Source organism: Chenopodium album, chromosome 22, assembly GCF_948465745.1.
Source record: "Chenopodium album chromosome 22, dcCheAlbu1.1, whole genome shotgun sequence".
Lineage (NCBI taxonomy): Eukaryota > Viridiplantae > Streptophyta > Magnoliopsida > Caryophyllales > Amaranthaceae > Chenopodium > Chenopodium album.
Window position 1 is genome coordinate 18,329,407 of NC_137855.1, and position 25,406 is coordinate 18,354,812.

Consider the following 25,406-nt stretch of genomic DNA (forward strand, 5'->3'; position numbering starts at 1 on the left):
CTTTCTGCTTGCAGTAGTCACATTCACTGTCTTGCGCCATCCTCGCACTTAATCCTCTGCTGGAGTGATAAGCTTCGAAGGATCAAAGCTTTCGCTTTGTAGGACTGTTTGAATGAGTGAGGAGTTATCTTCTATATATTTTGGCTCATTCTTTTCTCGCCCAAAGAGAAGTCCCATGACATTAAAGTCAAAGCACGGAGGTGCTTTTTCCTTATGGATAGGAGTTGGGATCTCATCTAGAAAGCAACAATCCAGAAATATTTCGAACCCAGGTTGCCTATTACTCTTTTTGGGTGTATCAATTACTTGGAGGGAGAACGATTTCTTCTCTTTAAGTAGAGGTCTACTTTTGAGTAGTTCGTTTCGTTCTTTTATGACCTCAATGGCCTCGCGTACCAATTCCCTCGCTTCCAACATAACCTGTATAAGGATACACACTTCTTGTTTAGTCGCGGGTTCTTGTCCACAAGGGAAGTGATTCTTGGAATCCTCAAAGACTTCCTCCTCTTCTTCCATGGCTTCGACAGGTTTAATGAGACTTGAGGGGTCAACCTGATTTTCCTCATCGGAAATAGCCAAGGAATCCAACAGTGGTGCATTGTTGATACTTGGCTTCTTGCTTGCAGGGGGCAATGGAAGTTTGTTGTTATCGATTAGATCTTGGATAGCTTCCTTTAGCTTCCAACAATCTTCTGTGGGATGGCCCCTACCCTGATGATACTTGCAATGTGCGTTGGGGTTCCAGCTAGCCATTCTTTTTTCGACAGGTGAGTCCCCAAACGGTCCAATGGGAGTTATAAGACCTTTTGCATGTAAGCGATCGAATGCGGCGTCATAACTCATACCAATAGGAGTAAAATTCTTCCTAAATGGTTTCTTTTGTCCTTAATTATTCATAGCGAGGACTTCATTCAAATTAAAGGTGCTAACATTATTTGAGTGGGTGGTTTTGGAAGAAGAAGGATTGTCGTTCTTCTTGCCTTTCCAGCCACTATTAGAGTCACTATTATTAGCAGCTTTTTGTTTAGCTAGGTCGTCTTCAATATTGATATCAATGTCATAGACGGCCTTGAAAGTGTGCAAGTTATTTTTGTATTTGAGATGCTTAGAATATTTGTCTTGGAGGTTCTTGATGAACATCCTCACAGATTCTTTCTCACTAGGCACTTCAACCATCTTTGCGGAAGTTTCCCTCCATTTATTAAAGAAGGAAGTAAAACCTTCATTCTCTTTCTGCTTAAGGATTTCAAGTTCCCTATGATCAGTTTCAACTTGAACATTGCATTTATATCTATCAATGAAAGCGTTTACAATTGATTCCCAACTAGAGGTTTTCTCTTTATCAAGAGATTTAAAGTACCATTGCTAACAAACAGTTTCTAAAGATAGAGAAAACATAGAATGAAAAGCTTTCTTATCTATTCCCTTAATATTCATTATAGTTTCAAAGGCTCTTAAATGAAAATAAGAGTTATCCATTGCCTTGAATTTTGGGATGTCGTTGGCATTGAACTTCTGCGGAAGAGGATCCTTGTCCACCGAGACCCCTTGTGAGCTAATGCCCTGGAACCTATAGATAACCTGCTCAAACTTTCTTGGATGAGCTCCATTTGTTGTTGTTTCACAGGGTCATTGATTTGAAGAGTCGGATTCTTCAACATTTCAGCCATGTTAGCCACTTGTCCCTTGAGTTCGTTGACTTCTTCCTGACTCGCCATTATCTTCTTAGCTTTCCTTTTTCGACCGATTGGCTTATCAAAAAGTGAGATTTGAACGAAAGTGTTGTCCTTGATTAGACGTCCTTCTTTTCTTAACCACGCGCTGTATTAAACCATTTTTGTTTTAATGACTTGACTCAAGTTGACTTTGATTTTATGGTTTAAAAGCAAAAAAGAAAAAATAGGGTGCATATTTTTTGGAATGGGTTCAAACAAGTGGTTTAATTGGAGGATTAATATCCGACTTACCCCCCTAAAAAAATGACGGAAAAAACGCATTCAAGACTCTCTAGTCATGGTCAAAGTGTGACATACATGTTAAGTGTGTGCTTTATAGATGAGTGCAAGTGACATGCTTTGACTCTTGTGTATGACCATGGGACTAAGTGCCTAGACTCAATTAAGGACTAAATATGGCTAAAGCCATTAACAAATCGGTTAAACTAACTAGCAAACTGTTTAATTAGACTCGTTGTGATGACTCGAGTAAAAACCTGGACTGTCGCCGGAACAACAGAACTGTCGCCATAGTCTGAAGCTTGTCGTCAAACGACAAATTTGGTGCCAGGCGACAGACAGCAAAGTGCGGCGCCACAGCCCAAACTTCTACGCCATTGCTGGAACATTAATCTAGGACTGTTTCCAATAATTTTACTCTAAGGGGACATGCCCTAAAGTCGTACTAAGTCAGATTGATTAATTTATTAGTCTTTAGTCAAAATAATTAATTAATTAATTAGTTAGACAAAGTCCTTTTTAGTCATTAATTAGTTTATTTAGACTTAAACACAAGTCAAACAAACGGTTAGCACATATAGGGTATGCACAAGCAAAGAATGCACAAATAGGTCAAGTAGTCACAATATGATGCAATGAGTTTGCAACCTAACCATGGCTCTAGTTCTCTAAAGTTCAATGATATGGGTTAGTCAAAGAGGGTCCATGGTTATGAGTCCGTATGCATCACGCGGAAGCCTTACCTTTGGAAGGGTTGGCGCGTATGGATGGGACCCCGCAAGTTAAAAACTTGCTTCCACGGTTTGGTGGATTCACAAACTCGGATGTACCCGTCGTTGCCAGGAGCGTTCGATTGGGTAGATGGAGCGTGAACCCCCAGAGGGTTATGGCCATATGTAGAACACATATGGGTTTCAGAAAAGTGAGAAAAACTCAATCAGGAAGTAGAATCGAGCCAACAGTGCTAGAACTGGTCAAAACAAGAAGGCAGAGTTTTGGCTCGGTATTGGAAGAACTTGGCGCCAGACTACAGGGACTGTCGCCGCAAAAGTACCCCTGTCGCCAAGCGACAGAACTGTCGCCAGACGACAGAAGCACTTTACAGGAAACAAGCCCTGTTTTCTAGACGCTAGTTCCTACATGCCTCAGCAGGTATCTACGTTCTTAGAATTTTCCAGATTTCGCAGTATTATTTTGATTCTAATTGTGAAAGATATTTCTCAAATTTCCTACGTGTAAAAATCCTATGTTTTTGACTCATTTCTGATGGTCTATCCAATGAGGACCTTTTTTATGCATATGACAATAATGTTAATCAAAATTACGCACATGAAAACTTAGAACTTTTCGAGTCTCATCCGCTCATTCTAAATCATTGCCAAAATAAATTCCAGGAATTATAATAGAAATCCGCCCCAGTAGAGTCGCCAAAAACTGGTGGGAATATTTCAAGCATCATAACCCCAAGCTTGAGCCCCACTGTGATCATACACTTAAGTATGGTGGCGTCGAAAGAGAAAGAAAAGATCGAGAGCAAAAGAGTCGCCAACAAGTTTAGGAACTTGTAAACCGTTCACGAGGTGAAGGTTACACCCCTTAACGATCCATGAGATCGTCAACTCCATAAGGTCTTGAACCAAATAGGGTTCGGGAATGAGAGTACGAATTCAATCTACAAAAGAAAGGACCCGCCCTATAAAATAGGCCTCTACATGTGCGCTTTTTGACTAACATGCAAACATTATATTAATCCTAAACCTGTTTAATCTATGTTGGTTGAATATTAATGCATAAATAAAACTATTATTGGCGATCACTTGAATTAAAATCATATTAGCCTAATGATATGTCCATTTTATATAGTGATTTACCCCCGTCCCTTGGTCATAATTAGTAGTGTTTTTGGCTCTTTCGAGCCACTTTTGTTACTAATTGGTGTTTTCTAGTGTTTTCGTAGTTTTGGTTGAGTTTTGTAGGAAATTGCACTTTTGGAGCATTTTCCCCGGATTTTCGAGGAGCGACTACGAGCATTGGAGGAACACGACCACTCATTGAAGCCCAAGACCGGTTAGAAGAAGCAAATCGGTGATTAAGGGCTCGGTATATGTGATACCGGGGCATTTGGACCAAGTAATCAAGACCCAAAGAGGAAATCCGGATTGGGCCGAAGATTAAAGGCCCAATCGAAGTCCAAGAAGGTGCCCAAGTGAGTTGCCCGGGCCAAGAGGCCTCGCCCGAAGGCGCGCCCGGCAGGGCGGGGCGAGCAAGGAAGAGAAGAGCATCGCGGCCGGAGCACGCGCCCGACCGGGCGCGAGAAGGGAACCCAGCAACAAAAAGGCGGGCCCGGCCGGGCGGTACGGCGCCCGACCGGGCGCGAGTTTTAGGGGGTTTATTTAAGCTCCGATTAGTTTCGTTTAGCGTAGAATTTCTTGCTTAGTATTTATGTAATTTATTTAAGTAAGTTTGAACATTGTTTTCTCCCTTCCCTTAACTCTTACTCTTTTCTTTTCTCTCTCCTCAAAAACTTTTAGTATTAGTTTCTCTCTCTACAACTCTTGTTCCCTTTAACTTTGGTAACGATTCCTTTTTCCTTAATCTCAGTTATTTATTTTATTCCTTTCATTATGACTTCTTTTATTGCTTTGATTAGTTTAGATTTAATTATGCGTGAGTAGTTTTCTTTCTAGGGTTTATGGGGATCCATAAATAATATGAAGGGGCAATTTGTTGTTAATTATCAATGCTAGATTAATTTCCTATTAATTGATTTAATGATCTGTGACTAGATTAGGCCTGATCTTTTATGCATGAGTTTGACAATATTGATTCGAGATTCAAGAGATGAGAATTGATGTTTAGGTTTAGTTTCAATAGGCAGGTTAATTTATAAATGGTTAAGTCGAGATTCGAAAGATGAGATTTAATACCGGTAGATTAATTCTGTGATTGTAATACGTAGCGAAAGCCCTTTATAATCTGGTTAATTGATGCATTGATGATTGATTATTATGTTTTACCCTGGAGTATTATTTATTGGTGAACCTATGCCCTAGGTCTTTAATTCATTGATTTTTCTCTATCCTTTATTCTCCCTACTTATATTCTTCGTAGTATAATCTTTAAATCACAACAAATTGTTACTAATAATTTAGATTATAATAATTAATTAGGAATAGGAAGACCAGTTTCCCTGTGGATTCGACCCTACTTCCCTATCTACATTAGTTAGAAGACTTAGGTAATACTTTTGATTAGGTGATACGACTATAGCCTGTCACCTAAACCAAATTATTAATTATCTTATTAAGCGTGATTCCAAGTACAAATTCCCTTTTAACATGCATAAAATGCGTGATCAAGCAATAAAAATAATATAATAAATCAAGCAACATAATAATCATAATAAACATAATAACGATAATCATCATAATAATAATAATCATAATAATAATCAAAATCATGTTAATAATAAAGCTTAAATATAATAGCAAGATCCTAGGCATGATACTAACAAGATTAATAACAAATCCTAGCATGTCACTAAACAATAAAGATCAAAGCTTTAAACCTAACATGATACTAACATGATGTTAGAAATAATAAAAGGCACCCTAAACATGATACTAGAAAGCAATAAATAATCCTAACATGATATTAGGAATTAAACAAATCTAAGCATGCTTTCTACATTGAAATAAAGAAAAGGAGTAAGCTAATTACTTACTTTGAAGCCTCGTACCTCTTTCTAATACCAAAATACACGCGTTAGTAAACTTCAATGAAAATAATTAAATTAAATAATTAAATTAAATAATTGAAGAGAAAGAGTTAAAAAGTTTAGACTGGATTTGGGACCAAACCCTCATAAATTATCAACCTTTCACGTCTAGGGCGAAGGCAACTTCGAACTTGGCTAGGTGTTTCTAGATCTAATGTGTGCGGTATTGTGTTTTGAAAAGGGCTAGTTTAGAAATCAAGAGGGAGAAAGAATAAGCTATATTGCTTAAAGAGAGAAGAGAGAGAATTATGATGGTTGTGGATAAGAATTGATTGTTGATGATTAAAACGGAGGTTCAGGACCCTATTTATAAGAAAAATAGTCCGGAAATAGGTAGAATTTGATAAGGACAGGCCTGTCGTTTGGCGACAGCCTGGATTTTCACGCGCTTTCAACCACGGAGTCCACCTGGTGATCAAAATTGATCTGCAGAGTCCGTATGAAAACTGAAATCGTTTTTTTCATAAAATAATATTTTGTTCCAAGTAAAACTTATCAAAATATAATTATTAATTCTAATTCCATTAGGATTTAAAAGAACCTTCTAGGGGATTCTAGAAGACTATAATTAATCCTAATAGCTTTAGGAATAATAATCAACATTGGGCCCTCCTCTAGATCATTGGGCCGTATGTAAGGATCAAATCGGGCCTAGTTTAGTATTTTGGCCATAACTTCCTCATTATTCATCGGAATTGGGCTTATAATATATCGTTGGAAAGCTCTTTGCAAGTCTCATCCAACTACACTATTATTGGACCCTTGTAATGGACCAAAGTAAACTGGATTGACTATTTTCATAAAATAGAGTTGGTTTTCGAAAACAGAAAAAAAGATTTTAATAAAAACTAACCGCAACACTTGACTTTTCACACTTTCACTTCATTCGATTATGGTTCGACGTGAAAGATATTCATCACTAGGTTCGGTTTTGGTGAGACACAAATGGGTGTCTACAACTAATGAACAACAAGAAACCAGGGAAGTGTTTTGGGACTCATAGACTGCCACACATAACCATTAACTACTCTTTTTTTTTTTTTAATGTGTTTATGTATTGGTTATGTATATTTTGGTAAATACTTAGGACAAATTACTAGGCAGTCATGTAAGCAAGTGATGTAATGTCTTGTAAAGTAACACACTTTTGAAAGTAATGAAAAACACACTTTTGTACACAGTTTCCATCATATAGAGTTTTTTATCAGTCAAAGCAATATTGAGTGTTGCTACCTCAATAACGAACAACAACTATAGTAAGAAGTCACTAGAGCATCCAAACAATTCAACTTGCTATCAGATGAGTCCCTTCATCATTTAGAGATCACACAAGTTGATGCATTTTGGGGTAAGGGACTTTTACATCTAAAACAGAACTACCATAGGGGACTCAGTTGTGGCTCAACAAAACAAGCATAACCAATAGTTTTAGTCAAATAACACACAATTACAACCATAAATCAGGGGGCTCAATGCAAAAACTCCATTAAAACAGGGAAACTAATCAATCAACACTAAAGTCCATCAAATCATGAGTACAAAAAGAAAGCATCCTACAACATGGAATAGGGAACTCAACCACAACAATTTTTCATTAAAAATCAAGCAACATCCAAGACAAAATAGAACCAGAATGTATGCACAGAACTAGGATTTGGGTTGGGACTCAACAATCAAACCGATATAAGCCAGATTTTCCAACAAAAACCAGAAATAAAATCAGCCACAAAATACTTATGCATTGTTAAATAATCAACAAAGATTAGGCTTTCAGAAATTACGCTGCTCAATCAATTAGGAGGGATGTAGTACTATGGGTAGTATGTAGATCTGCAAAAAAGCCATATAAACATCATTAGGCTCCATACCATCAGGAAGCCCAGATCTGATCGACGGGTTTCACACCAGAGGAAGGCCCAGCGGTACTACCACCATCGGGGTCAGGGGACTTAGAGGGTTGCACAATCATATCTACTAGCATGGTCTCTCCAGTTTTAGATCCGGCATCACCCACCTCCACAACAGTAGTATGAGCCCCACCACCAGCCAAACTCTCCTCCTTTACATCAATCTCAACCAAATCTGAGGCCGTAAGTGGTTGAACATCAACCTTAGGCTCACAAACCACCTCCTTTGGCTTCTCCTCCTCATCACTAGAGATGTACTTAGTGAGTTTTGCACCTCAGATCTTCCTACTAGCAATGAGTGAAGCATGACGAACAAGTTTCATATTTCCAGATCCTCGTTGAGGTTTGTATCTAGTGGGTTTAGATCTAGCCTTGGCCCTTAACCTACTAGATCCGAGAGACTCATAGCAGAAAAGGTCAGGAGTTTCGTCATTTGGAGTAGTCATGGTGAAGAACAAAGCAAAACAAGGACGGAAACGAAGGAGTGTGAATGGTGGAAACTTAGAAACTGAAAAAAGAGAGAGAGAGAGAGAGAGAGGGGTAGGGGGGGTGAGATCAGCTGAGAAGAGAGAGTGAGAAATGAAGAACTAGGGTTTAGGGGGGGAGATATTTTGGAGAATTCTCCAGAAATTAAAGAACCCAACCATATTCATCAGATGATGCATTTAATTCTCGTGGTTGGGGTGATAGTGAATTTAAAAGGATTGGGCTAATTTTGGAGGGAATTGTTAAGTTAATTAATCTACAACTTAGGATAATGGGATGTGATTAGTAGTGTAATTAAGTAGTTTTAAAAAAAAGTAAGTGTATTTTGGTCAATTCATAGCCAAAAACTTACTCAGAATGGAAAGAATAAAATATTACAAGTGAACCATCCGTATTAGAAAATTGTTGCAAATAACAAAGAAGCGAAGGTAGTTTTAAAAAACAAAATTAGTCAAAATAACATCTTGAAGCAACGCCTTATTACATCAATATATTATTAAAACCAATTTTTCCATTTAATATAACATCACATTCATAACGATTACATAATTGTCCTTTTGACATAAAGAAAGGATAATCTACCCCCAACAAGTGAAAGCTAAGGCTGCGTCACACTCCATATTATACTCCACTTTACTCATCCATCCTTTTTGTCCCTCTCTCTTCTCTCCCTCCCCCCCTCCTTCTCATCGGAGGTTGACGCCATTTTCAAAGCTTTCAACCATGGCTGCCGCTACCAATTCCTTCCTAACTCCTACTCTCTCTCTTCGTCGAACACGCTTGTTTCATTTCGCGCCTCAGATTTCTCGATTTCATGCTGACAACAATAACAATTCCTCCATTTCGTCTAAATTTCTGCTTTCTGGATTATCTATCTCAAAAACACCGTAAGTTTTAAAAAATTCTAATTGTTTTTTACAGGAATAAACAACAAAATTGAAGCTCAAATTGCAGTGATATTGTTGTATTTTCAATTTCTGTCATATGAGTAACAGTGTTTGTTTCAGTAATTGTTTATTGCGAATTTCTTGATACTGAAATTTAGGTTTTGATTATTTTATCTATAATAATTGCAGAACAAATAATTGATTGTTTTTACTTTTCAATTTTTGCTGATGATTGCTTTTTAATTATAGTTGATTGATTTGTTTGCTTAGTGTTTTTTTTTTTTTCCTTTTTTTTTGGGTGCAGGAATGTAGTGCAGGCTTCTCCCGAGAGCACAAATGCTATGAGTTCGTTGGTAAGTTGCTGGACCATTTTTTTTTTTTTTTCAATTGCCTTATTTTAAGAAATGGGGTTTTGTTGCTGGCATTTTCGCAGTATAATTAGAAGGGGAGGAAGTCTATGTTAATATGTTTTGACTTTTGATTGATCTGAACGGGAGTGTTTGGTTGAGTGTAATGATTTTCTCTCGTTTTCATTTGTGTGAAAAACATTCTATTCCGTCTTCCTTGGTTGTTGTTTATTTTTTTTTTTTTTTTTTTGTTTATTATTTTTTTTTTTTAATCTTGCACTCCCTTTCTCCTTTTCAAATTTCATTGAAAATGTTTTTATTCAAACCAAATGAGCCAAACTGTAAAATTGCAAACTAAGTCTTGTTTGGCATTGTTTTTTGTTTCCTGTTTTTGGTTTTTTGTATTTATTTCCACTTTTCTGTTGTCAGTTTTTAAAATTATCATGAATTTTATTACTTTGACTAATTTTTGTTTCATTATATGACATATATTATATGATTTTGATAAACAAAAAACAGAAAACCACAGTGATGCCAAACAAATCCTTTGTGGTTTGGAGTTACTGGTTTATCGTTAAACTGAATCAAAGGTGCTATTAAGTTTTTGTTCTCTTGGGTAACATACTTTGCATGATGTTCCATAATTTAGACACACACTTTTGTTCATCTTTGATGTACTTTCTCTTCATTGTGTTCAATGAATCTTTTCCATGGCCTAATTATATATAAGGAACTAAGTATCTTGTATGAGGCACACTTGCTTCCCTTAGTTAGCAACCGACGTAAATAAATTTTATCAAACCAATTTAACTCTTTTTTTCTTCGTTTGTCACCAATGTTACCCCAACTCAGATTTGGGTGTTGTGTCTGGCACGGTGTCCAAGTGTCCAACACTGTACTTCAAAATTTTCCCCAACACTTCAACACGGTCAAAAGATTGTCTTGACAAATACCTTGGACACAACTACCATATAGTGTCCAAAAATTTTCTTAGGACACTTCTCTAAGGGGAACTAGTTATGTTAAATGTATTACTTGGGAGATATAATTTACAAATATATTGTAGGAAAGTTCTCTGAGGAATATTATTTTTTTATAAAATAAAGTTAATGATTACATATTGACATAATTTAAAATTCAAACTAAACATTATAAAAAAAAAAGTATATATGTTAAAATAATTATTTGATATTTGGATGTATTTTAAAAGTATAAAGCCTTTTATAACAATTCTATCTTCAATGGAGTCTGTATTGGTTGTACAAAACATGTCACGTAGGAGAATGAACACTGGGTGCTTTCATCCCACTGTATATCCTATGTTTCCTTGATTATGGAACTCAAAGAGTTAGATATGCTCTTATGTCTTATCTTGACATTAGTGGAGTGTAACATTTGCATGTCAAAAATAATGGGGGATCTTCATTATGGTTTTAAGTGTGGTAGTTTGGTAGGATTCAATTTTATAGGATCATATTGTTTACGATAAGCTTTACATTACTAGGCTCACCCAAATAATTGGGTGTAACACATGATTTTCTTTGTTTTTAGAGAGAGAGACTTGTCACAAGCTAAAACCGGATCTTCTCATTACTATTTTCTTTCAATCCTACCCTCGGGGTGCATTATGTGGATAAAGTTACTTTCTAATTCCTTACTTTGTCTTTAATCCTCTTACTTTACAGCTATCTCTCAGCACAACTAATTGATTGCGCAACACAACTAATTATAGACTTCCTCTGTTCGTTTTTTAATGACTTGTTTTGACTTTTGACACTATTCACAGTCTCTACTTTGACGAGCTTTTGATTTATAATTATAATAAACAAAGTCATGTTAGATCTTGTTAGATTCGTCGCTATATATATTATCAAAATATCAACTTTTTATAATTTCTATTTATTGATAAAGATATTAATTGCTAAACTTATGTGTTGATATAAGAAACATGTCAGCTAAAAAGAATGGAGGAAGTATATCACAATGTTATGTAAGGGACAGGGTGGATGCCTGCTTCCAGATCTAGCTGAATATATGTGATTTTTGAGTAGTCTATATTTTGGTTTAGTAACTTTGCGTCACTAGGATTCTGCCCTTTCTCACCTCCACGGCCCCACCTATATTTAGGTAAGGTGTTTAGGATTGTGTAGATCTATATATGGTTCTACCCTCCGAAGTTTCACTACTAATTGTAAGAAAGTTTGAATGCAATAATCTTCTTGCACCTAATCTGTATTTACATATGGCCATCTAGTAGAGGGTGGGTTTGTTGAATTATTTGGCCTTTTTGTTCTTGTTTTATGTTAGGAAATCCAAAAAAGAATTATGTCTATGTATTTAGACTATTTTAATGGTATTTGCGTCATCCATATATAAATGCTGAGAGTGTAGAATAATGCTGATCTATGAGCACAAATTTGATGAATTGTCATTTTTTGTTCTGAGTTGCACTTATTTTATAATAGGTTTGTACTTTTTAAATATTTGAGGGTCATAAGTCCGGTTATTCATGATTTTTAGTATTTGCTCATATTTGAAACATGTAATGCCTTGTGCAGATGTCTGATTTGGATTCCGATCCTATCCCAATGCCAGTAGTTCTAATTGATCAAGATACAGACCCAGTTGCAACAATTGTGCAGCTTAGCTTTGGAGATCGTCTTGGAGCTCTCATTGACACGGTGAAATTACATCCTTTGCTTCTTTGCTCTAGGTTGAAGTAATACATAGGTCTTTCTCTTCTTTACCCTTCAAAGAATGTGTTGATGAATGATTTTATTATGGTTTGTAATGTTAGCTGTATAATTTTGAGTTTGTAGTCTGATCTTTACCATTATTTCTATGAAAAACTGGATGTTCACTCTTTACTATAGGATATTCTGATCTTATGTTACCTGTTTCTCATGGACATAAATGGAAGTGAGCTATTTATCTTCGCTCTTGCAGCTCCTACTTTGGGAAGTTAAATTACATTCTATCAGCATACATTTATCTGGAAAGATTTCTTAACTTGACCTTTGTTAGTTCTACCTTTATTTTGTGAAATTGCTATTGCAATGAGAAACTAGTAAAAGCAATAGCTGATAACCTATATCTGTACACAGTTTGTACAATGTTGTTTGGGATGCTTTTTTAAGCCAAGTTTACTTATGGAATCAGGGCTTGTAAGCTGCTCATTTTAAATCAGTATTTAAAGAAAAAGTTGCTACCTTTATATGGTTTTTTTTTTTTCTTTTTAATTATTTATTTAGTTTTTGACTTATTTTTCATGAACCTCATTGCAGATGAAGGCATTGAAAGATTTAGGCTTAGATGTCTCAAAGGGCATTGTTACTACTGAAGGAGCTGTCAAGCAAACAAAATTATTTATAACAAGATTGTATGTTATTGCTCACCAATTCCTGATTTGTGCATTATTGATAATGTCTACTCCTTAAGTTATAGACTTAATTTTACACCTTCAAGTCTGCATGCATAAGTTCATAAATGACTATGACAGAAATATTTTTCAGTTTTCTAAACTGCTTTTGTGCGTAACAAAGTAATGCTGAATCTTTACAAGCCCTTTTTATGCTAAAAAGCACAAGATACCCTTAGTATGTTATTTGAGCCATGGCCAATGTTGCAAGATCATTAAATTGCATAATGCTTAATGTATATCAAAGAAGAAATGAAACAGAACATTGCTTGAAAATATTTTTTGGGTACTATTGTGACATTACTGATACATCTTAATGTATGTGAAACTAATTTTTATGTTGGTTTACATTTTGATCTCCAACTGATACAAATTTCTTGATGGGGACAAAGGTTCAAACATAAGTTTATGATTATCTAACAAATTTCAGTTGAGTGCTTATTTCTAGTCACAAGTTCTTTTTTTCTCTTGAAAATACTTAAAATTTTTGTTCAGCAAGGTAATAAAATTATGCAAGCACATGATGCAAAGTTTAGGCTAAACTATGTGAATGACTTGGAAATGTTGAACAATATGTACAGGTTTGAAGCTTAATTGCTTTAACTAATTTAATTCACCAAGTCGCTTTGCTTAATATTTTAACTCCCAATTGGTGGGATCTTAAGTTTAACGGCTAGTGATAAAGATGATTAGAATTTGGACCTACAGGTTGCATCACACATTCTGAAAATTCATAAGTTTGCATCTGAATGGCTGGTTAAGAAACAAGAGTGACTGATCACAAGGAATGCAAATATTTTATTATTGAACCACGTACAGGAGAAAATAAAAATTAAGTCTTTGTTTCAGTTAGTTGCCTATTGCAGTGCTGACCTGCCTTGAACTATAGAAGTCATCTGTTATACCCAGCTACTCATTTGTCCAACATTCAACCTTTTGGATCGCAACACCTGCTGCTGTCTCTTTTCAAAGAAAGGTATATCTAAAGCAAGAAATATAACCTTGGAGCACTGCGTTTTTTGCTCCTAACCTTTCCAAGTAGTTCTTAATAGTGTGATTAGCACTTGAGTAATTCTATCTCTGCCAAAAGTCTAAATTCGAGTTAGCGTTCTTAAATTTTGTGGTTAGGCAAATTTCACTCCAAATTTGCAAATTGAAGTGCACTAGCACAAAAACAGTCATTGGGTTAGTGTGACTATTGTTGAGCTGCTTCTTTGATCATGATTGAGCACAATTTAGCTTCACCGGTTTATCAATCATGTAATCCCTAGCTGAACTTGCATTGTCATATTGTTGAATCTTCTTTTGCATTCTGAATTGAATTCCACAGTGTACAGAGTTTTCATTGGTTATTTAGACTTTCTCTTGAAGGATCTGTGTTGAATTTATTACTACATATTTAATCTAGATTTTTGGCTTGATGGTAAATAATAAAAGCCCCTGTTTCAGTTCCTTTTGATCTCTGCACCATTTGTGTTATTCATGACTTCACCATTTAAGGATTTGTTTGTTATTTTATTTTGATATGCCAGAGATTCTGGGAGAAAAATTGAGGATCCTGATATGCTAGAACAGATCCGTCTTACCATAATTGACAATCTACTGAAGTACCATCCAGTAAGTTTTATTGTAATTCTGAACATACAATATAGTGTTTCTACAATAGTTGAGACTAATGAGGTTGCAGTGACACATTATCAGGTCCTTTGTGCAATGTTCTTTTGGTTCTCTGTCTTAATTTGTTTCGTTATAAGTATCACTCATATTTTTGTTTAATTAGGAATCTAGCGAACGTCTTGCAATGGGAGAGGCTTTTGGTGTCAAAGCTCCAGTGGAGAAGGTGATTACATTGAAATGATAAACATTGATTTCCTTTCGTAGATTGCTTTTTTTTAAAATAACATGATTACCTTGTCTAAGTGGTAAATGCAATCATGTTGTTTCTTCTACAAACTTATTTAAAATGCACATGGAACTGCTATTCTTTTTTACTATTCCATTATTTCTGTTACTTGTTTGTCATTTTATTTGCATCCTGAAGCTGTGCCTCTCAGCATGACTATGCTATGTTTCTATGGACAATGTGAAACATGATGTTTCGGACATGTCATGGTTAAAAGTTAAGCTCCACTACAATCAAGTGACAATTAGAATGACTTTGATGGTATTAGTGATTTGGAAATTTTGTGTAAAACTACCCTAAAGATAGGGTCATTTGTGAACTACCATTTTTTTTTATTTGTTTAGAACTACCCGCAAAATTGGAAACGTTTAGGTAGCACTACCCACTAACGTTTTCCATCCAATTAAAATGTTATATTCGCCCAATTTTTCAGTTTTATCAATTACAATGGCCAATTAATGCTAAAATAAGCAAAAAACCCAACTCAATTAAACCCCGAAATCATAGAAATCAAAATCCCCAAATAATTTTAAACTCATGCACCCTAAACTGAATTCTAATTTAAACCCTAATTAGGTTAATTAAGGTGAATTAAAACCTTTAAACAAATTCGGAGAGTTAATTGGGTGGCAAAAGTGAAAAAAGTGGGCTCCGATAATGTCTTAATTGGACGGAAAATGTTCATGGGTAGTGCTACCCAAATGTTTTCAAACTTGTAGGTAGTTCTAAACAAATAAAAAAAATGGGTAGTTGTTCACAAATGACCCTATCTTTAGGGTAGTTCTACACAAAATTTCCTAATGATTTATCTACTTAATAGCCCTACTTTTTATCCTTTTGTATACCAAATTTGATGCAGGGCTTGCGTTTATTAGAGTACAAACCATCCAACCTTTCAGGAATCCATTTTTAGTAGGCAAGCAAGGATCCCTTGCATTCTTAATGTGTGTGTTGCTTTTTATCTTTTTTTTTTTAAAAAAAAAATTTCTTTAAGAGGGGGGGGGGGGGTGGGGGGTGGGGTGGGGGGTGGGTGGATGGGTGGGTGGGTGGGTTGTGGGGGGGGGGGGGGGAGGGTTTCCCCTTATTGTTTTTCTTTATTCTCTTCAATCACTTCATCTATTTTAGAACCTGTAGGGCCAAACTTTGTAGATGATTATTAATTATCTTGTGTAAGAGAATTGTTTGACTGAAATCAAAGTATTGGACAAAACTAGTAATTGCAACAATGTTGGTCTTATGCAACTTAATTAAATATGTATATAATTAGTTGAGAAATAAGGGTTGGAAGATAAGATGGTATATTTGGAAAAAAAATGATGGATTATGGATATTACTCTAACAACCCAAAAGATTAGATGGTGTTTTAGCTTTCTACAAATAGATTGGATCACTGACCTCTACTTATTAACTAGTGTTGGACAGTGGTTTGGTTCAATTTGTTGTGGGATATCAATTGATGTAAAATCTAGCAAGATACAAATTAAAAGGCTTAGTAAGGTTTCAAGCTACTTGTGCAGTTATTCTTATTTCTTAGGCATAAGGGTGCGAGGGCCTATAACAGTGAAGTGGTCAGAGGGAGACATAGTAGGTTATTTTGATAGAAAAAGGGCTGTTGAGAGAGGTTGGGGGGAGGAGGGATTGTGTATAAAATTATTAGTTATCCCCTGTTCCATTTCCTTTCCTTCAAATTCCATCTTTTTATATTCCAGTTGCTTAGCAGTACATCCTGAATACCTATCTCATCTTGGTAATATCTCAAACTACTTTGTGTTTTTTCCTATGCACAAGGGTGCAAAGAACTGTCATTGTGAGAAGGTTGTTTGGAAACATCCAGAGGATTACATCAGAAGAAAAAGGGCTAGAGGTGGGGGTGTTGTGTATTCACTGACATTAGCTATGCCTTTTGCATTTTAGTTTGACAGAGTAGTAAATCCTAAAGAATCATCTTTCTGCTTCAAGCCACTTGTGCTTATTTCATATTTATAAGTATTCAAGAAACAATAATTGTGATTTTGAGGATGCACCCAAAAGGATCTAGTCAAAAGAATAAGGGGAGGTTTGGGGGTAACCACCCTTAGTCTCTTGCTCTCAAAGGTTTGGGTGCACCGGTATGAAGACTGGAAGAATGGGATCATGGAGAGCTTAAACGACGTAGAGGGAGACCGAAAATGACTTGGTTGGAAGGAGTTAGGAAGGATATTGAGGCAAATGGATTTGCATGAGAATGAGGTATTTGATCGCAAGGGATGGAGGAGAAAGATTTTTGTGGATGACTACAAGGAATAATCACTTTTGGTTCATGTAGCCGACTTCGCTTATGAGATTAAGGCTTTGGTTGATTGATTCTTTTTGTTCTTCTTGAAGAAATTGTTTTTTTTTTTTTTCTTTTTTTTTTTTTCTTTTCTGGTCTTGTTTTTCTTTGTAGAACATAATTATTCTGAAATACGTAGTATATGGTTTTCCTTTTTCTTTTCCTTTTTTTTAATGGATCATCATCATCTTTTTATATTCACTAAATAAGATTTGCTCTCTTATTTATTTAGCCTCTTAGAAAAATACATGGAAACATATGAGCAAGCTCTTTTGTTCTGTATTCAGAATTATCTTTATGGACTGTTTGAAGTATACATATGAACCTTGTATATGGACAAAAGTATCAGCCATTGGAAATGGTTTTGGACTGTTTGGATGGTGTTGGCGTGTTGCAATGGAAAGTTTTTTTTTTTATTTTGGCAGTAGAGCAGGATGAGCTATGATTATAATAATAGCTGACTATCAGCTGTTGGTACGGACCACCTGCATAATGTCATATAAATTCATTCATTGAAGATTGATGGGATGGGACTTCCGCCGATCTCTGCTTACACCCAACTATTCTTGTTCATAATTAATGGCAAAATTCCCCTTGCCCCTGCTAAACTCTTGTATCTTATGTGTCTTATGCCTCATTTCTCTTCTAATATCTTACTTGTTCCTTTTTTATGGCCATTTGTGTAGTTTTTCTGCTAATTAGTAAAAACAGTTTAGAAAAGTAGAATACTGAAGCAACCAATTTGGTAATTTGAATTCCAGCATCAAGTGTAACATTTCTTGAGCGGGGTTAGAAACACAGGATGCATTTGGCATTTGCAAGAGGGTGGGTGTTGTGCTCTAAAATTAGGGATTAAGTGGTGATGCTAGGAGTTTGTTATGTGTTTTGTGCACTGTATACTGCATAAACTTACATTTGACATTCCTGTGATTGCTGATAGGCAGAGGATTCAAGGTTTCCTTATCTTGTATCTGGAAAGGACCTTAATTTATGAAAGGCAGAGTGATTTTGAGATTGTTCTAGCTGTAATACACGTGTACCCTAGGGGAATAAGGGTATGCGACTATGCACATAATATAAAACGTCGCTGATACACTCCTTTGAAGAAAATCAATTATAGATGAATATGAATGTAACTGTGCTCACCATGCAATAAATCTGTGTAATAATATGTGCAGGAAGTCTTTTGAAGAAAATTTGTAATATCAATTAACCATTTCTTGTACTGAATTATATTACAGCCTGATGTTGATGTTGCAACTCATATCCACATTCAAGAGGATGGACCTAAGAGGAGGTTAGAACATCTACCTAAAATTGCATTTCTATCTTAAGCCTGCTGTCTTTTCTGTAGTACTACATTGTGTGAGTTTGAAATTCTTGATTGGTTTGTTGATCAACTTCTGATACCTTTTTTCTGGAGGGTTCTATGTCCCAAGAAACAAGTAAAAAAGGACTTCTAGCTGTTTACCAATCAACAAATTATGCAATATTCCAAGTTAACACATTCTTAAGCTGTAAACAAATTTCTTGGATTAATCTGAACATTAACGATTTAAAGCATCAATCTAATCCTGAAACAACTTAATATCATAATTACAATGAAATGGAATTCTATTGTAATATCTTAATACTGATTTGAATGTGAAAATCAGTCAATTTTGGCTTATACTTTATAGTTTATACTGAAACTAATGTGAACCTCCTAGATCTCTGTTCTCTCGCTACTGTGTACAACGAGCTAATATATTGCACATTTCAAAGTGCTTTAGTTATTCGATTTCTTTTGTCAAATCATTAACCCTTGAGTTGTTCAAACTTTGTTGCATGCAAGCCATCATTTGTTCGAATTGGGTCCATTGATCCTTCAATTGATTCCATCTTTGTGAAGCCTTCACTTAAGTTCTTACACAAGGGTTTTTGTTGTAAATTTTTGACACATTATCACGATCCAAAATTTTGAGACCAGCAAATAAGGGTTTGTGAGCATGTAGCTACACAATCAAGATGGGTGTTCTTACCTATTGGTGAAAAAGTGATCACTAGAGTTTATCAGGGCTTGGGACAGTTCAGGCGGTACAATGTTTATTAAAGTCTATAACACAACATATATATTAAAGCATGGTAACAATGGATAGGAAGCTTTTATTCTTATATATTAATCATCGATTTATTGCTTCTTAAAGAGCTTTATTTTGAAATCAAAAGATTCTTGCTTTGAACACAAATGACAATATCATATAATGGCATGTAAAACTTAATAAAAGGCAAGTAAAAGTTGTAGAAAGCATCTGAAAGAATAAACAGAGGTTAAATTATAACACGAGGCACATCTTTTTTGTGTTAATTGCTGAATTTTTTATTTTATATTTTTTTGGGAAGAGAAGATAATGTACTCTATCAATCTCTAACAAGCTGTTTGCTACTGAACAGTTTGCTCTACATAGAAACAGCGGATAGATCTGGACTGCTAATGGAAGTCATCAAAATTATGTCTGATATCAATGTTGATGTGGAATCAGCTGAAATTGACACAGAAGTATTCCTTCATATTTAAATTGATCATTGCTGATTTATTGGTTTTTGTTTGACTTTTTGTAATCACTGTTTATTCCTTCATACAGGGACTTGTTGCAAAGGACAAGTTTCATGTAAGTTACCGGGGGGCAGCACTTAACAGTTCTTTGTCTCAGGTAAGTCTATTGTTTGCAGTTTAATTCTGATGATAAATTGTTGCTCGGTTCATGTATGTAATATTTCCTCCTGCATTATGAAGTTAGATGTGAACTTTATTGTAAATTGCATTATGGAGTTGTATTTTTAAGTTTTGGAAAAACTTTTTCTTGGATCTTCTCATGGCAATCCTTGCTTTCTCACTGCTGTGTATGTTTTTTTTTTCTCTCTATATTAATATCTGTTTAATACGATCATATTTTCAGGTTTTAGTTAATTGTCTCCGTTACTACTTAAGAAGGCCACAAACAGATGAAGACAGTTACTGATCGCAAGAACTTGGACTACACTACTACCTCTGGTAGACTTGTGACCAGAGCATGTTACTCCAGGATGCAGTCACCTGATGTACTAGTTGCAGATGTAGCTCACCCTTTTATACACAAAATTTTAGCTTCTCATATGGTTAAATATGAAGCAGAATTATGCATCATGTCAAAATTGTTTCATCTATTTAAAACTTCCGTGAAACATACAAATAATTTTTTTTTTTCAAAAAGAAAATAAACATTTTTTTTTTTTTTTTGGATTGAATGGAAGAAAATAAAAATTGTTAAAAGCAATGTTTGTGCCTTTTTCTCAATTGTCTTCCTTTTTTCACTGTAAAATAAGTTGTAGCTTACAAGGTACAACCAAGGCTATTATTTTAACCTTAGTGCTTATAAAATACAAGCGCATGAGAACTTACAAGCTTCTCAACATAAGATACATATCATGTATCTAAAAGAGGCAAATTCATGATTTCTCGTGAATAATATGGGTTATTATTGTAGTTTTGTCAAAATTAATTACAAAATTCTTTGTATTTTCAATAATAGAAGGCTTTAGTGGAGCACCGAAGAACTAACTTCAACCAAAAAACAGAAGAACTTCAAATGGAGAGAAGTGGAAGAGCTTCCTCAATGGGCTTAAATAGAGGACGACCTAACCCTTCCCGTAACGGTTAACCTTACTCTTCTTTCCCCCTTTACAATTAGGGGTTGTTTGGTTCGTACGAGGTAATCGGAATGAAATGAACAAAGGGAAAGACAAGGAATGGAATGAAAATCCCTCCATTTTGGGGTGTTGTTTGTTTTGAATAAAAAAAGGAATGGAATGAATGGAATGCCATCGGTCTAACCACCACCACATTGCTTCACTTCCCACCATTTCCAGCCACTCCACCACTCGCCGCACCTCCTCCACAACTCCCCGCCCTTCGCCGCGCCTCCCCCTCCCCCGTCGCCGCTCCCCGCGCCTGACTCGACCTCCCCTCCCCCGAAAAAACCACCCCTAGCCTCGCAAAACCCTAGCCCCGATCTCCCTCTCCCCGAAAACCGTCGACTGGGCCTCCCACCACCCTCGAAAACCGTCGGCAAGCGCGGGGGGCGGCGACGAGGGGAGGGGAAGGCGCGACGAAGGGCGGGGACGAGCGGTGGTGCGGTGGCTGGGTTTTACGGTGGTTTGTGTGGGTAGTAGGATGTGGTATGGTGGTGTTGGGGTGGCTAGGGAATGGGAATGGAAATACTTAGGGGGGGGGGGGAGGTTGGGGAATGAGCTTAGAAGGATTTGGGGGAATGGAGGTGGTAAAGGGAATGGAAAAAAACGATTACCAAACAGCAACAAAGGGAATCAGGCTGGTTGATTACATTTCCCTTTGATGAATACCCCCAACCAAACGGCCCCTTAGGGTTTTTGTTTAATCGGTGGTGTTAGTGGTTGTTCACGACCCACTTCTATGGAGGAGGTGGAAGCATGATGAAAAAGATGAGAATAAAAAAGATGGGCATAAAGAAGAAAGAAACAAAACAAAAACAAATTTGCCGCGATAATATGGTGGTGTTAGTGGTTGTTCACGACCCACTTCGATTGAGGAGGAGGAAGCATGAAAAAGATGAGAATTTTTTTAGGAAAATTTAACATAAATAGACAAACCTTTAGGCGGTTCTCCAATATTAGACTAACCTTTAAATATGCCCATATTAGATCCCAAAATGGACCAAGCAGGTTACCTTACCTGTTATACCAGGTAAATTCCACTTGTCATTAAAATGTTAGTCAAGTTTTTTTTATTTTTTTTTTATTTTTTTTTAATTTTATGAATTTGATAATTCCACCACAGCTAGCCCCCTCCCCTACCAGCGGCCAATCAATTCCCTCGGTGTTGGCGACCTACTACGCCGTCGAAATTATCGCCACCTACACCTTAACCTTCACCACCACTACCACTTCCATCCACTACAACACCACCTATGTCACCACCATACCAACAACCAAAACCACCGAAATCATCATACGGCCATACCTACCAACCAAACCACCATACCAACCCACCAAAAACATCGAAACCACCATACCAACCCACCAAAAACATCGATCGACACCACCATACCAATAACCACCAACCAACCCACCAAAACCATCCAAAAACGCATACCCAAAACCTGCCATAACCATCCTCTCACCATAACCACTAAGATCCGAATTCCACCCCACCCAACTCGCGTCCACACCGCGAAGCTACCCCACACTCACCCATAACCACCACCGCACCTTTCCTCCGAAATCATCCCATTTTCCCTTAATTTCTCAAATTTTCAATTCTTCTATCTTTCTACATCAATTTCTCACTTTTTTTTTTCCGGTTTAGGGGTTTCATGGGGAGTGGGATGTGGTCGGAAAATGCAGTGGGAGGAGATGTTCAAAAATGGGAGGTGAAGAGGGAGGGGAGTGGTGGCTGGAAAGGGAGGAGAGGTGGAGGAGGGGGTGGTTGGCAGTAGGGGTGAGCAAACCGGGTACCCGCTCAAAATTTTAGGACCCGGACCTGGAATTGGAATTGGTTCAACCGGGTCCTAAAATTTAGGACTTGGAATTCGAACCACCGGGTGCCGATTTCGGTTCCGGGTACCCACTTATGTAAATAATTATTAAAATATAATATAAATTATAATACTTATTTAAGTCTAGTTTTATTATTTCCATTTAACACTTGTATTTATATATGCATTAAGATATTTATTTATGTTAGGTATTAAAAATAATTTTTTTAGTTTACTAAATAGGTACATTTAACATAATTTTATTTTAAAAAACTTATTTAATGTAGCATATGTTGGGTAACCGGGTACCCAACCGGTTCCGGGTCCAAAAAATCAAGAATTGGAATTGGAACCGGTTGCAACTGGTTCCTTAATTTATTACCCGGAATTGGAACCACCGGGTCCAATTTCGGTTCCGAACCCACCGGTTCCTAACCTGTCCCAGTTCCAATTCCGGATACCTGGAATTTTTGCTCACCCCTAGTTGGCAGTGGGGTGAGGGGAAAGTTTTTTTGTTTTTAAAATGGCTTTTTTTTTTTTTTTTTTAAATTTGTAAAAGATAATTAAAGGTTTTTAATTTTTTTCAAAAAAAAAAAAAGATAATTAAAAAAATGACCGGTAGTACAAGTCAGTGGTCATTTGGGTTCATTTTGGGAGAAAAATGTTAAACTTGTGTCTAATATGGGCAGATTTAAAGGTTAGTCCATTGGGAGAATGGGGCAAAGGTTGGTTATTGTTGTTAAATTTTCCTTCTTTTTAATGGATACATGCTATTAAGGCTAATATTATTGATTTAGTACATTATAAGTGTTTTTTTAAGGGAAAAATATATGTTGGAAAAACAATAACTTTTGTAGTATATAAAGGTAACATTAAATACTTTTAGAATAACTTTAACCCGTCTTACAACAAGTTAATGAAAGTCCGCCTTAATATTTGTGATATCTTTTGATTTGAACTTCTTGTTGTTTTTTTTTTCCTTCTTTATTTGAACTTATCTTGTACAATTAACAAACTATTGTTTTGAAAACTAACCAATCATATCAAAACCTTACTCCGAGAATTTTCCTTGAGGAGGAAATGTCAAACATATAAATATTTTGTTTTTCTCATGTCTCATTCCAGTTTGACTACCTTTGTCAGTACAAAACATTTCTCAACATTTTTTTTTTTAACACGATAATAAGATAGGGGGTTGCGCCTCCTATCACAGGTTAGGTGGGGTAAGGGTCGAACCGAGATCATTCCTAGGGAGATGGAGGGACAAATCGTCCCTTCACTCCATGATCCTCATTTCTCAACATTATTATGGAACCAAAAGCACACGATGAGAATTAAGAGAATATCATTTTTGACCTTTTCTTTCTTTTTCAAGGTCACACATGTGGTATAGCATAACATAAAAATTCATTGTACCTGATAGGCATAACATAACACACTATTGTGCGTGTCAGGACGGGAGCCATGCATGGGCTACTTCCTTTTTATTTTTTATTTTATTTTTTTGAGATGTACAATAAGGCATAATATGCCATTCTAAAATAAGGTAAATTTGGTTTAAGCACACAAACATAACAACATGTGGGCTTCAGCTATTCTTATATCGCTCTTTTAAAAATTTTGGGGTGTGACATGTAGCGAGTTGGCTTGATTATGGATCAGACATGACAAGATGCACAACCAAATTCGACCCAAAACCATAATTATTACTTTTCATTGCCTCTACTTTTCCATGTCACTGATCCACCAAACGCCTTTAAATTCAATTGGATTGCACTTTTTCTTTCCTTTTCATTCAAAAAATAAAATTAAAATTGAAGCAGCCAAATAAGACTGGCAATTATATGTGGTACTAATTAACAGACTGTAGTAGTCAATACCAGACTTCTAAGAGAATATTCCACGATGTTTCCTTACTATAGTAAGCATTGCACCAACTAAAGTAGACATTTATTAGTGGTTTTAGCCTTGTGCTTTCATATACCTACAAAATGTTGGACATCTATATAATGTTTCAGACCTTTTATCATAGTCCTTATTAATTATATATCCAAGAAATTTGTTTTTTTTAAAAAAATGGCTCTTCCATTTGTATTTCTGTTAATCCTTTCTATCCAATATCATGCGCATTTAGTCTCAGCATCCGACCCTGATCCGATTGATGACTTTTGCTTATCCACCGGAGGGTCCAAACCCGGTGATACGAGTTGCATGAACAACAATGCAACAGTGGAAGATTTTATTTTCACAGGCATAAAATTGCCAGGAAACTTCACAAACACAGGTTTCACTTCAAAACCTGTTAATGCCAATGTATTCCCTGGGCTAAACACTTTAGGACTTTCGTTGGTGCGAGCTGACTTTGGCGTGGGTGGTGTTAATGTTCCACATTACCACCCAAGAGCTACAGAAATCGCGTATGTTTTGGAGGGAAAAATTTATTCAGGGTTTGTTGACACTCAGGGAAAAATATTTGCCAAAGTAATTGAAAAAGGCGAGGTTATGGTGTTTCCTAGGGGTATGTTGCATTTCCAAATGAATGTTGGGGAGTCCCCTGCAGCTATCTTAGGGAGTTTCGACAGCCAGAATCCCGGCTTGATGAAAATACCATCAACCATTTTTGGGTCTGACATCAAAGAAGAGCTTCTAGAGAAGGCTTTTGGGTTGAGCTCAAAAGATCTTCGAAAATTGAAAAAGAAGTTCAGCTCATCCTAAGTTTTTGATCAAATTATGTAATCTTTATTGTACTAATCTTTATTAATACTGTATTTATTTACTGATGTGTCCATGAAGATGTGTTGTTAGTCTGTTACATGTTGTTTTCATAGAAACTATCAGAAATTCATTTCTATTTTTTTTCTTCTTATATTAACATGAAATACA

The 25,406-nt window shown here is 36.1% G+C and overlaps 1 protein-coding gene and 1 pseudogene across 1 annotated transcript; both read left to right on the top strand.

Moving 5' to 3' along the window:
- Positions 1 to 8,776: 8,776 nt before the first annotated feature.
- LOC145604650 (ACT domain-containing protein ACR12-like) lies at positions 8,777 to 20,288 on the top strand. Its single transcript, XM_081660557.1, has 10 exons — positions 8,777 to 9,013; positions 9,318 to 9,366; positions 11,919 to 12,041; positions 12,645 to 12,739; positions 14,311 to 14,395; positions 14,559 to 14,618; positions 18,234 to 18,289; positions 19,426 to 19,531; positions 19,617 to 19,685; positions 19,932 to 20,288. The coding sequence occupies exons 1-10, from the start codon at positions 8,850 to 8,852 to the stop codon at positions 19,992 to 19,994; spliced, it is 870 nt and encodes a 289-aa protein (XP_081516683.1). The 5' UTR covers positions 8,777 to 8,849; the 3' UTR covers positions 19,995 to 20,288.
- A 4,236-nt stretch (positions 20,289 to 24,524) lies between these two features.
- On the top strand, positions 24,525 to 25,374 carry LOC145605643 (germin-like protein subfamily 3 member 2 pseudogene; annotated as a pseudogene).
- Positions 25,375 to 25,406: the final 32 nt, after the last annotated feature.